The 14,557-nt window shown below is 41.6% G+C and overlaps 1 protein-coding gene across 3 annotated transcripts in view; it reads left to right on the top strand.

The window, feature by feature from the left end:
• The window catches only part of LOC137653560 (uncharacterized), a 56,382-nt gene that overhangs the window by 37,534 nt on the left and 4,291 nt on the right, over positions 1 to 14,557 (top strand). For all 3 annotated transcript variants that reach the window (XM_068387063.1, XM_068387060.1, XM_068387061.1), the window contains exon 4: positions 1,466 to 1,693. In XM_068387063.1, the coding sequence (XP_068243164.1) occupies positions 1,466 to 1,693 (228 nt within the window). The remainder of the gene's footprint in view (positions 1 to 1,465; positions 1,694 to 14,557) is intronic.

Below are 14,557 nucleotides of genomic sequence, written 5' to 3'. Positions count from 1 at the left end.
TCTGTTGTTGCAGCAAATGGTGGAGTGGAAGCAGATGTACGTCAGAGAGTGAATGAAGAATGCAAAGTGTTGGGGGCAGTTAAGGGAGTAGTAAAAAATAGAGGGTTGGGCATGAATGTAAAGAGAGTTCTATATGAGAAAGTGATTGTACCAACTGTGATGTACGCATCGGAGTTGTGGGGGAATGAAAGTGACGGAGAGACGGAAATTGAATGTGTTTGAGATGAAGTGTTTAAGGAGTATGGCTGGTGTATCTCGAGTAGATAGGGTTAGGAACGAAGTAGTGAGAGTGAGAACGGGTGTAAGAAATGAGTTAGCAGCTAGAGTGGATATGAATGTGTTGAGAGAATGGAAAATGGTTGTCTGCTAAAGAAGTTGATGGGAGAAGTACAAGAGGAAGGCCAAATTTTGTGTGGATGGATGGAGTGAAGGAAGCTCTGGGTGATAGGAGGATAGATGTGAGAAAGGCAAGAGAGCGTGCTAGAAATAGGAATAAATGGCGAGCGATTGTGACGCAGTTCTGGTAGGCCCTGCTGCTTCCTCCGGTGCCTTGGATGACCGCAAAGGTAGCAGCAGTAGGGGATTCAGCGTTATGAAGCTTCATCTGTGGTGGATAACGGGGGAGGGTGGGCTGTGCTACCCTAGCAGTACCAGCAAAACTTGGTTGAGTCTCTTGTCAGGCTGGGAGGAATGTAAAGAGGAGAGGTCCCCTTTTTTGTTTAATTTGTTTGATGTCGGCTACCCCCCAAAATTGGAGGAAGTACCTTGGTACATGTATGATGTATGTATTTCCTATCTCTTTGTATTTATCAACCCAACTCCATTGGAGTATGGGAGTCAACATTATAAACGTCAGGGGAGTTTCATAGAAATATATGTAATTTTAATGATAAGATTAATCATTTATATATTCATGTGATGTTCATGTACATGCTTGCCTCTGCCCCATTGACTTGTGATGTCAAGAGGATTGGGATTTAGTTTTGACTTTGAGACTGAAAATATGAAGGATCTGTAGCATACCCAACCCAAGCCAATGTCATTATCATTAACTGCCAGATTTACTTGGTACTATACCACAGCCCCAAGCCTATTGAAATGAAAGAAAATAGGAAAATTTTTATTTTTAAAGTAAAGTTTTTCAATTATAATTGTCTCTAAGTAATTTCACAATGTGAAAATATATAGAGATTATTAACAGCCTCATTAGACTAATAACTTAATGTTATTGATAAAGTAATGGAACCTAGACTGTTATTTGTTTAGATTTCTTAGTAAGACATTACACATGCTTGAAGGTAAAAAGTTTATCCAAATCTTTTAAGCATCTTGCAGTCATTTACTCACAATGACTTACTCAAGTACAGTATCTTCATTACTTTGCAAAACTCTACAGTATTTGATTGCAATTAGAAAGGGGAAACTTGCTTTAACGCATGAAAGTTTTTTTTTTTTCTTTTTGCAGAAATCTCAACTCTTCCAGAGAGCTGTGCTATTCTCTATGCTAAACCCTCAGCCAAATGGTGCTGGATTTGTTGGCTTTGTAACAGATGATGCCTGGGACTTGAAGCCCTTTTCTGGTATAGAATTAAAAGTTCGAGCACAGGGCGAAAGCTTCCATTATAAAGTCAACTTTAAACATAAAGGGCAGAAAACAGGCAATGAATCACCATCTTATGAAGCCTTTTATGAGGTAAGAAAATGTTATAATCTAGTATTGTGTACATCTCACACCAATAGTAAACTTTTAAATGAAACTTTTCCTTTTTAGTTTTATAATGATTTTCATTGTGTTTAATACAAATGCATCTTATTTATTCTAGTCTTCAATGTAGCTATCTGTATGGATGTTGGGATTTAGTTTGTGGTGTGCAAACTTAATACAGTGCAATGCTTATCACAAATGCGTTTTCATTGTTGTAATGGTTCTAATTTACTTTGTTGAATTTTTTCCTCATGCCCCATATTGCAGCTTCCCTCTTAACGAGAGAATGCCTTGATGAAGCCATTGGGCTTCAGCACGGCATATCATTCCCGTGCTGAAGGCTTGTGACGGGCAAGAGGGCTCTCGAACTGGGGAATTTCTTTTCCTCAGTTTGACTCTAAATCTCTCTCATTCTTTTTCTATTATCTCTTATTGCTTATTCCTCCTTCATAATTATCAGCTGTCTCCAACCTTGCTGTCAAAACTCTTTTACCCATTTCACTGTCCAGGTTTTTTAGAGGGGACATTGTATCCATGATCGGTTTTTATTTCAAAATCAATTGTGGGAGCTGTGGTGGTCTTGCCAACTGCCCGAAAATGTTTGGACACCTAGGAGTGTCAGTATTCCCATACTGGCACGCGGAACTATCTCTTAGGAAATTTGGCCTTCGGATTCCAGGGGTTGGCGATTTTATAGAGATAGGACTCTCGGCATTCTGTCCGGTTTGCCTGCCACTATGATTAGAGTGGGGATGATTGTATTTTTGAAATGCTCTCAGTCCCATCAAGCGGGTTTGGCATACACTTGAGCCACTCTAATCATAGTGGTACCATCCCTTTGTGGTAGGGTAGGGAGTGGACATTTGGTAAGCAGCTTTCACAGGTGTCATTGGTGGAGAAATTAATTCCAGGAAAGGCTAACGGTGTCTTCTTTGGAATTTCAGACAGTCTTAATTTTTTCTCTCCCTTAAACTATATTTTTTTCCATTGTTTTTTTTTTTATTGTTATTATGACCCCTTCCCTCCCCCTGAAAAAATAATTAATGAGTAAACTTAATATTCCCCGTACCCCTGGATCAAATGGCGAACCCCAGACACCGTTGACGACTTCTGCTTGTTTAAATAGGGAAAGCTCTGTTGACAACCTCGGCAATAAAAAGGATTCCTCCAACAATACTTCTTTGACCAGTGTTGTTAAAGACAATTTATCGGCACTGGTGGAAAATGATGCTTGTAATAACCGTAATACTTTACTCTCTGGTTCTGGCTCATTACCAGATCCAACAAAAAATCTGAAAATTCTCCACTTAAAAAACATACCAATTGGTTGTAGCTATGACATAATTCATGAAGCCTTCTGTAGATTTGGAGCAATCAAAGAAATTTTAATGGAGCTTAATGGTAGTAAAGGCTTTTTGGAAGCTTGGGTATCATTTTCAAGTTTTGAGATTGCTTTAGAAGCAAATAAAAATTTAGAGAGCATGAAAATTGACAATTGTTTGATTTCTGGGGCTTTATGTGATAAAGCACCAAGACACCTAGAGGTATATAAACCAGAAGAATGGATGGAAAAAGAAATAGAGCATAGACTTCCAGAAGTAAGAACCCCCAAGCCCCCAACATGGATAATTGCATCTGGAAAGATAGATAATTATAACTATTATAAGATTAGTAAGTTTATACAAAAAAAAAGTTGGTTTAATTAAAAGTAAGGATATTAGTAGATACGGTAAGCAATCTGTTTTGATTAATGCAAAATCAGATACTCAAGCTCACATGCTTTGTGGCATGAAGATTGCAGAAATTGATCCTATTAAGGATATTAAACCACATATGAGCTTCAGCTATGGTAAAGGAGTAGTTTTTGATAAAGATCTATATGAATTCTCAGAACCAGAAATTCTGGACATGTGCCCTGCTAATGTTTGGAAAGTAAGTAAGATCCCTCAAACAAGCATGGTAGTTTTAACATTTGAAACCCCTGTTATACCAGATCATATAATTATTGAGAATGAAAGAGTACGTGTTCGAGAATATAAACCTAGGCCTTTACAATGCTTTAATTGTTTCAAGTACGGTCACCCTTCCCGGTACTGCAATAATACGAAGATCTGTATTAACTGTTCTTTGTTAGAACATGGCCAATGCAACAGAGATACAACCTGTGCAAACTGTAAAGATAATCATAAACCAAATGATAAAAGATGTAGAGAATACAAGAATGAAGAAGCTGCAATCTTGAAAGCAAATGCTGAACATATAAGTGTAGGTTATGCAAAGCATTTACTCAATCGGCAACTTAATTTTGCTCGCGCGGTTAAGATGCCAACAAAAGATTATAATCCACTACCCCTTACTACCACAGGGGGACCAGTGGCAGCACCTGGCCCGTCAGGTGCATCTCCCTTAGTGGTAGTAGCCCAGCCATCTGGGTCAAGTGCTCAGGCTATAAAAGCCAGAGCACAAACCTCCAAAGAGGTCAATATGGTGTCCAACACACCAAAAGTATTGTCACCGATAGGAGCATCTCCCCTAGAGGTAGTAGCCCAGCCTTCTGGGTTAAGTGCTCGAACTGTTGAAGTTCTAGCACAATCCTCCAAGGAAGCCAATGTGGCTTCCACCACCTTAAATGTATTGTCTCAGGCAGAATCTCTACCTGATTTGATGGAGATTAGAAAACAAGATCTTCCAAAGAGGAAAAGGTCCCCATCATCCTCACCTTCATCTAAGTCAGGTAAGTGCCCTACTGCTCATGATCCTAAGGTTGACTCTTTCAAAGATCCTAGAAAGAAAGAAAAGAAGAGATGTGGCCTAGTAAAGCCTTCCATCTCCAGGCCTTACATGGCTTCATCTGAAAAGTCCCAAAAGACAAATGAGACAAAGAAAAATAATAACAAAAGATAATGTCTATCATCCAGTGGAATTGCAGAGGTCTAAGTACTAGCATTGAGCAAATAAAAACTTTAACCAGGGACTCAGACACGAAGGTAATTTGCCTACAGGAAACCAAGATCAGTGACAAACTATTTAATCCTGGACTCAATTATCATTTTTGTAGATCCCCTCCTTTGCAAGCTGCAAGAGCTCAAGGTGATACAGGTTTTATTATTCACAAATCTGTAAAATTTGAAACAATCCTATTCAATACACCACTACAGGCATGTGCAGTTAGAACTCATATCGGGAAAAAAATTACTTTATGCTCGCTATATATTGAACCATCCTTAGAACTTTTCCTCTTAGATCATGCTGGTAATCCAAGAAGGCTTAGACTTTCTGACCTCCAAGACTTGATCAATCAGCTTCCTGCCCCTTTTATTTTAATGGGTGATTTTAATGCAAAGCATACTTTATGGGGTGGAAATGTGTGCGATAGATGGGGTAATCTTGTTGAAGAATTAATCGACAACAATGATGTAATACTAATGAATGATGGTTTTCCAACTAGGTATGATGTATTCCACAACTCTACATCAGCCATTGATTTGTCAATCTGTTCCTCATCCATTCGATTGGACTACCTTTGGTCAGTAAATGAACACCTACATGGCAGTGACCATTGGCCAATAATGTTAAATTATGTCCATAATCTTCCTTCTCAGTGTCCACCAAAATGGAAGATAGATGAGGCAGACTGGGCAGCTTATGAAAACTGTTCACACACTGATAAAGAATATGATGAATTTACATCTCCAGTGCATGCCTATCAACATCTTGAAAATATTATTGATGATAATGCTAGCAAGTTTATACCTAAAACATGCGGTTTACCTCATCGCTCTGTAGTTCCTTGGTGGAGTAAAGAATGTGCCAACGCAAGAAAAGTGACCCGAACTTGCTTCAGAAGATACTTGAGGACAAACTATTTAGCAGATAGAATAGCATATCTCAGAGCCTGTGCCAAACAAAAAAGAACTTTTAAAAAAGCAAAGAGAGCATCTTGGAAGAAATATATATCTAATATTAATACCAAAACTCCTTCAAAGGAAATATGGGACAAGATTAGAAAACTTCAAGGTAAATTCGTCCCTAAGCCTCTACCAATATTAAGGGAAAATAATAGATATATATCTGACCCCAAAGATGTAGCAGAGGTTCTTGCTAAGCACTTTGCTCATGTATCAAGTGCTGACAACTATTCCCCAGCATTTCAACAAATTAGAGCATCAACATCTGTTGTTCCTCCTGCATCTTCAAATACTGAAGCTTTTAACCTGCCTTTTAGTATGGAGGAGATGCAAAATGCTATCTCCAGCTCTTCTTTAACTGCCCCAGGTGAGGATGGCATCCGGTATGAAATGATATCACATCTTCCAGTGGATACCAAGGAATTTTTATTAGAAACCTTTAATGGTCTATGGGCTTCCCATACATCTCCTGATTCCTGGCATACTTCAATTGTAATTCCAGGCCACAAGTCTGGTAAAGACCCAGAACTGCCATCTAGTTATAGGCCCATATCCTTGACCAGTTGCATATGCAAACTATTTGAGAGAATGATCAACAACAGACTTGTGTGGTATCTAGAATCAAAAAATCTTTTATCTAACAGACAGTTTGGTTTTAGGAAGAACCGAAGTACTCTAGACCCTTTGCTGATGTTATCAAGGGAAATTTCAAATGCTTTTTCTAACCAAAACCAGGTGGTGGGTGTCTTTTTTTACCTCAAAAAGGCATATGACACCACCTGGAGGGGTGGTATTTTAAAGCAATTGGCCTCGTGGGGTATAGGAGGACATATGTTCTCTTTTATTGAAGAATTTTTATCAAACCGCTCCATTAAAGTGAGAGTAGGGTCAGAACTATCTTCATCCTACATGCAAGAAGAAGGTGTCCCCCAAGGCAGCGTATTGAGTGTGACCTTGTTTGCTGTTGCAATTAATAGTCTCATTAGTCACATACCTCCTGGCATACAAGGATCACTATTTGTTGATGACTTTGCAATTTATTGTAGTGGATCATCTGCACTACAAGCATGCCAAAATCTTCAAATTGCAATAAATGCTGCTTCCGCATGGGCAAATTCTCGCGGATTCATGTTTTCTCCTCAGAAGACCAAAGCCATTCGCTTTACTCGTACTCGTAAAAGGGAAGAGATCCCCACCCTTTTCTTAAATGATTGTATTTTGCCATATGAGGATAGTGTCAAGTTTCTTGGAGTCATTTTCGACAAGAAAATGACATTTGGTCCCCATATAAATGACCTATCTATCAGGGTTAAGAAGTCACTGAACATTCTGAAAGTGATATCGCATTTTGATTGGGGTGCTGATAGAACAACTTTGCTTAGAATTTATACATCTTTGTGTCTGAGCAAGTTAGACTATGCATGCCAAATATATGGGTCAGCTACAAAGACTTTACTTGGAAAACTTGATATTGTTCACAATGCTGGGCTTCGCATCTGCACAGGTGCTTACAGAACATCTCCCATTGACAGTCTCTATGTTGATTCTGGCATACCTCCCCTTTCTATTCGCAGAGAGGAGTTGAGTTTGAGGTTTTTAGCTAGGTCCCTTGCTGTGAGAAACAATCCTAACTGTAAATATGTTAGGGCACCTTTAGATCGTGCTCCTAACAGATCTAGAGTGCCTAAGCCTTTGGAAGTACAGCTGAAAAATGATGCTAGAGAAGTAGGCTTGTTAACAGCACAGATAGCAGAGGTAGGATATCCCAAGTCTCCTCCTTGGTGTAATCCACCTGTTAAAGTATGTTTTACGACAGGAGGGAAAAATACCTTACCTAGTAGGGTAATGAAAAGTGAGTTTTTAAATCATGCTGCTCAACATCATGGGAAACATGTTTTTACAGATGGCTCCAAATCGGCTGCAGGAGTTGGAAGTGCAGCTGTGGTGGGGGATATTGTTATTAGAAGGAAACTCCCATACTCTTGTTCAATTTTTACTGCTGAGCTGTACGCAATAATTCTCGCAGTCCAACATATTTTTAAAAATGGCAACCAAAATAGTTTTTATACAATTTTTACGGATTCCAATAGTGTTTTACTCTCATTAAAACAAATTATGCCAGGCCATCATCTAGTACAAGAGGTGCAGGACTGGTTAGTACTTCTGCAATCTAGGAAGAGTATCAGTGTTCACTTCTGTTGGGTCCCTGCCCATGTTGGGGTGGATGGGAATGAACAAGTAGATAAGGCAGCAAAGGAAGCTTCAGGGCTAAGTAATCCATCCCCCTTGAGTATTCCTTACAAAAGATCTTAAAAGTGAGATTCATCTTTACTGTAAAAATAAGTGGCAAGCTTGATGGTCTGAACTGACCACCAATACAAAATTGAAACAAATCCACCCATTGGTGGATAAATGGTCATCTTGTAATTCTACAAGTAGAAGGGATACCATTATTTTAACTAGGCTGCGTATTGGCCATACACATGCAACGCACAATTATTTAATGAAGAATGGGGAAGGGAGACAGGCCCCTCTTTGTAATACCTGTCAAGTGACAATGGATGTTAAACATATTTTAGTCGATTGTCCTGTTTTTAATCTCCAGAGGAGGACACATTTACTCCAGGACAAACCGTTAAGAGATATACTGGGGGAAAACTGTAATACCCTGAACTTGAGAAAATTTATACAAAATATTGGGTTATATTACGAGCTATAATTGATTTTATTAATTTATTTATTTATTTTACCCTTTTAATCCCTATTTATTTCACATCTAGATTTTATTGTATGAAAGTGTTACGATTTGTATTAAAGGTTAAAATGATACTAAATGGTATGAGTGTACAGATATGATTGAATGATTTTCATTATATAGCGCTGAATGGCCTTTGATGCCCCAGTGCTTGGCTTAATGACTAAATCCCATATTCAATTCAACCATATTGCAGCTTATGCTAGACCCTAAACTGAATTATCTATGGAGTGAAACAAAGGGCCTTCATCAGATTTCTTTCTTTGATTTCTATAATTTTCATTTATGTGAGTTTTTGCAGTGCCTAAACATTACTTTAAAACGCTCCATACGTCTAAAACTTTCCTCATCCTTCCAAGTATTTCCAGAGTAATTTTGGCATTCTTGGGTATCAGTCCACTTGCCGACTGTGGTTTCTTTTGACAGGCCCAACCTTCATTTTCTTAAAGCATATACAGTATAAACAAAATAATAGCAAGAGCATTGGAGAATGATAAAGCTTTCAGGAACACAAAATATACTGAACAAGGGAAAATAGAAGTAGATAAGTGATCAATAACATTATGTATGAATTTTGCATGTATACCTGTATCTATCATTATTATTCTTTTTGTCTTTTCACTATATTTCATAGGTTGAATGGGTTGCTTTAGGTCATATAAATCCACATTTTTTATGATGCTGTATTGAGGTAAAGAAGGAAATTCATAGATTAAAAATATTTTAATAACTACTTTTTATCCCCCTCCTCCTTCCACAGAGAAATAGCATTTTAATGATAATTCTTTTTATTTCTATACTCGCCTGACTGATTGCAATAATTACAGAGGCATAACACTTACGTCAGTTATGAAAATATATAGTATGCTTATTCTAAAGAGACTGGATAGAAAGATTGATGAAAAGCTGAGAGATGAACAAGCAGGATTTAGAAAAGGTAGAAGTTGAACTGACCAAATTTTCATTTTTAGACATACAGCAATGCATAGAATATAGAAGTCCCCTTTTGATGGCATTTATGTACTGTGAAAAAGCCTTTGATAGTGTCCACCGGCCAATTTTGTGGAGAGTCCTGCATTATTATGAAATTCCTCTTATATATGTAAATTTGATTAAGTTTGTTCATGAGTATAGCAAGTGCAAAGATAATGTTAATGGAGTCTTATGAAATGAATTTCCAGTGAACAGCGGAGTACTCCAAAGGAATGTGATATCTCCTATGGTTTTTATTCTCCTCATGGATTTTGTAATGTGTAGAACAGTCAGAGATGGTGGAGAAGGATTGGACTGGATTGGTGATAGGAATTTAGTAGACCTAGAGTATGCTGATGATGCTGTCCTTGTTAGCAGAACACCACAGGATTTGCAATGCTTGCTTACCAGAATGCATGAAATATCACACAAGGTTGGGCTGAAGATAAACAGAAGAAAGACAGAGAGGATGAGAACAGAGTATGCAATAGAAGATGAAATATCATTGGAAGGAGAAAGAATTAATGAGGTAGAATCAATTAAGTATATAGAAACTATGATTACCAACATAGGGTCTTTAGAATTAGAGTTTAGTGAAAGATTGAAAAAAGCAAATGAGACAATGGCTAGATTAAGTAAAATTTGGAAATCAAATTGCCTGAAATTACTTATAAAAATCAGACCATATATCAGTTTAGTGAGATCGGTGTTACTCTATGGACATGACTCATGGTATGACAATGAAACAATCTCCAATATATTTAGTAGATTTGAGAACAAAGCCCTCAGAAGGATATTGGGAGTTAAATGGCAGGACAGGATTAGAAATGAAACTATAAGAGAGATTACTCGGGGGCCATATGTGGATGAGATTATGATGAGGGGTCGATGGAGATGGTTTGGGCATGTTCTTTGCACTCCCCAAGAGAAATTAGTTCACCAAACATTCAGCTGGGCTCCAAAGGCCACTAGATGAGTTGGAAGACCCAGGCCTACATGGCTAGGGACTATGAAGTGCAAAGTAGGAGATGATGAATGGAGAAGTATTGAATTAAAAGCTCAAGATAGAGACGACTGCCGAAATCTAACAGAGGCCCTTTGCGTCAATAGGAGTAGGAGGAGATGATGATGATGCTGATGCTCACATAGCTTCCTTTCCAGAAGCGTAGTTTTATCAACACTTATCCCAAATTGTTCCCACACTAACAAACTTTCCGTTATTTATGTGGATTATTTTTCGGCAAAGCTAGAAGGTAGCCATTAGACTAAAAGTGTGAGGTGGCAACCCTGCCTAACCACTAGTGGGTAGGCAGGGGGTTGGCTGGGGGTTACCCAGCTGCCTATATATACCCTCACAGCTGTGAGCTACATTACTTTTTTCTTTTGACTTGTAAAGAGCAGACATCTACTCTCTCTCCTCCAAAGGCTGTCATTGGACTATATAATTTTTTCTTTTCACGTGTGTTTGTTCTTCTTCTGATGCCCTCATGCAGACGTGCCCTGGGGGCGAGGGTGTTGCGTGCGGTACCATGTCTTTAGCGGATACTGACCTGCACTCTCTTTGTCCAAAATGTAGAGGCCTTCATTGTGAGTAGGGTTCGCCCCGTGATAAGTGTCGGGAGTGGCCTGCTTCCCAATGGGAGAAGTTTGGACAGCGCAGGAAGAAGGCGAAGTGCGATCTCTCTCTCTCTCGGGGGAGAAAAAAGCGCATTCTTCGTCTTCACGCATACCCAAACCTCTTTCTAGAGCTCCTTCTCGCTCGTTTTCCTGCGGGGGTGCCAATCGAGCAGGAGCACAGACCGAATAACTACTTGGCAACCTCGGGGTATTGGGGGGATAGTTGCTTCCCCTAGAGGAGCAACTTCACCTCCAGCTGCCGGGGAGCCATTCTCTCTTGCAGATGTGCTTGCAGGCATGACAATCCTTGGGTGTTTCTGCTCCCCCTACAAAGGAAGCTTTACTTCTCCTTCAGCGTGGTGCTAGGAAGGATCCAACTCCAGAGCCTTCAACATCTTGTGCTCTGGAGGACTGCAAAGTCCACCTGTCGCCCTCTCCTGGACCTTCCACGCATGGACGTGGCGTTCGTTTGCGCGTTCGCCAGTCCAACAGCCTCCTGCTGACGACGGTTTCGCTCTCAATCCTGGGACCTCTTCTCTTAATCTTCAGCCTTCTGTTTCTCCCCACAGGAATCCTCCAGCTGTGGATGATGATTTTCAGGAGACCAGAGCTCCTTATGCTAGCGGAGGGCAAGAATCAGACTCTCCATCTCCTTGATCTTTGGGTCACTCGTCTTCCGATCGTCACTCGCGACAATCGTTAAATCATCATAGAAATTGCAGGTCACGGCAATCTCAACGCTCTTCTAGATGGCGTTCTTGCTCTAGAGCGTCACGCTCACGAGACCTCAACGCTCTCATTAGAGGCATTGCTCTTCACAAGGTAAAGTCTCGCGATTGTGATCATCATGATCACGAGCAAAACAGTGTAGGTCTAGGTCTGGATGCTCACGTTCTAGATCACGAGGATGACGCTAGTGTTCACAAGGACGACGTTCACGCTCATGAGGGAGATGTTCACGCTCGTGAGGGTGACGTTCACGCTCGTAAGGGCGCCAATCACGATCACGAGGACTTAGTTTACGATCGCAAGGCCAACACTCACATTCGCGAGCTAGGCACTCAAGACATTCACGCTGTTCACTATCGCAGGCTAGACGCTCACGATCCTCTGTAACGCACTCCGCAATGCTTTGGGTTGCCCTCGCAGCCTACCATGTCTGGCGTAGGCGATCCTCTGGAGAAACAAGAATCCTCAGGGCTTCCATCTTCCAGTACGGCTCCTGGTGCTTGTGAGAAGAGCACTTTTGCTCTGGAATCACACCTATTGTCGCGTGAAACTTCTGATTTTGCGTGTGAATCTTGCGATTTCACGCCCAAATCGGCGATTTCAAAGAGCGATTCATGAGTAGAGGTATCGGAATCACAAGCAAGTGCGGTTCCAACACCTCCGCCTCCAGCTTCTACCACCTCTAGCAGTAGGCCGATACCCTTCCCAAAAGTGTTTAAGGAGCCTCCTGATAAGTACGCCAACATACCCATTAGTCCTGATCGCCCTCTTCGCTTGCCAAAAGAGCATCTCTTGTTGCCCCAGAGGCTATCTCCTACGACATCCCAGGCTCCTAGGGTTCCTCTTAGATTCTCTGAGGAAACCCAAGACTCCCTGAAGGGCACTGAGCTCTCTTCCTGGGTTAGTGCCTCCTTGTCAACATTACAGAAGACCTTGGGTGTGGCTCCTCCACTGCCACAGCCCTCTACTGCTCCAGTCAGGGCTACTCTACAGATTCCCTTAGAGTCCGACTCGAGTTAGTTGCATAGGAGTTGTGATCCTAGAAGGAGATCTTTGTCAAACAAGGCATGACGATTCTCCCTATCTCTATCTAGTGCTGAGGTGCCTCCAACCATAGATCCTTCTCTTGAGAACCTTCCCTTTACTCCAGTCAAGGGTAAGGAGTTCTTGATGAAGCGACAAAAGAGGAAGATGAGAGGCGTCACTCCACCACACTCTAATATCATCCACCCTCGGACAAGCAGGGACATTGGCTCTCCCAGGGAGATCACTGTCCATCCTTTCAACTCTCAAGGAATGAGGTGGTGCCACTAGACCAGTGTCCAGTAACCTTACCTCCAGCAGAGGAGGAGTCTTCAGCTCCAGTAGCTAGGCTTCTACAACTGGCACCTTGAAACCTTTGCAAGTTCCTCCACCTAACACCTTGGAGGAACATTTTCCTGTGCAAAGGGAATACAAGGACACTAAAACCAAACTTAAGAACACCAAGGCAAGGGAAGCCTGTTTGGCGGAGGTGGACAGGTCTCCCGTGGCAGGTCCCATTCACAACCCTGACCTACCCCAAGCTCTGAATGTGAGCCTGGAGGTAGATGATGCCATCAACATGAACGATGAATATCTCCTGAGGGCAGCCAGTCCGAACTATCACTCGGAACAAGAAAGAAGAGTCGGCGCGTACCTTCTGTCAGATCCTCTCTTGCATGAGGGCCATTAACAAGTGGTCTACTCCTGGTACTACCACCCAGGAAGGGAAGGAGATGGTTCTTGATGAGATCTTCGGAACTCAGAGGCCCCATAAGACCAGTGCAGCTTTGCCCTGGTCTAAGGGCATGACAGCTGCCAGAAGGAAAGCTATTTCTCAGATAGCTGAATCATCTAGTTCCTTGAGGGGAGGTTCCTCCTCGCAATCCTTACCACCTTCTTTTACGTTACAAGGGAAGTACTACGAGATAGAAAAGGAACCACATTCCACTATGTCCCTGACCCTTCGTTGGAGAGTCTGACGAAGGGTCTTCCGACCTTTCCGCATTGAGAGCGTTCTTTTCGGCATTTGAGCTCCTCAACATAGAGCGAGGCACAAAGTCCACCATGCAGGCTGCTTCATGGCTCGACCTATGGTTCAGGTCTATGGGCTACATTGTGCGCTCCTTCCATCTTTCAAAGGAGTTCTAAAGGAAGTTCTTGGAGTCCTTCCTATTGTTGGGTACCCAAACTCTTGAGTTTCTGTCGCACCACGTCATCAACTTGTGGGCAAATGCCATCCTTAAGAGGAGGGACACCATCATAGGAAAGTTCTACAGGTAGGGGCCGAAAGTGGAAGTGTCACTTTTGAGGAATTCCTTGCTTGAAGGTTCCTCTCTCTTTGTTCCCGAGGAGATTGAGAGAGCTGCTGAAAGATGGAGGAAATCGTCGAACGATTCTCTCCTCCATATGGTCATGACATCCAGACCCTACGGAAGACCGTCCCAGTTGTCTCGTAGTCCGCAGGGTATTTCTAACCCCTCGACTTCGAGGTCCTCTGGGCCTTCTAAGGTGTCCAAACGTCCCTTCAGTTCAAAGTCAGAAAGGGGGCAAGTCCTTCAGGGGAAATATGGAAGCAAGAGGGAGTGGCCAAGGTAGTCGCTTCCACTAGGAATGGCAATCCTCATCATTGACCACTTGTGGCAGGATGCCTGCAGTGCCTCTGGCAGAAGTGGCAGCATGATAGGGCAGGTTCCTGGATGATCAAAATGATCACCATCTGGTATCGCGTTTCGTTCGTTCAATCTTTCCTTCCTCTGACTCTGGATCCAGTCCTGTAAAGCTTCTGTGAAGAGATCCGTAAGGGAGCTGGCCCTCCGGGCCGAAGTCCAGGCCATGCTGTAGAAGGGT

The sequence above is a fragment of the Palaemon carinicauda genome, chromosome 14 (assembly GCF_036898095.1).
Source record: "Palaemon carinicauda isolate YSFRI2023 chromosome 14, ASM3689809v2, whole genome shotgun sequence".
NCBI lineage: Eukaryota > Metazoa > Arthropoda > Malacostraca > Decapoda > Palaemonidae > Palaemon > Palaemon carinicauda.
Note: the sequence above shows the minus strand (reverse complement) of the source record. Positions and strands in the feature narration are given on the sequence as shown.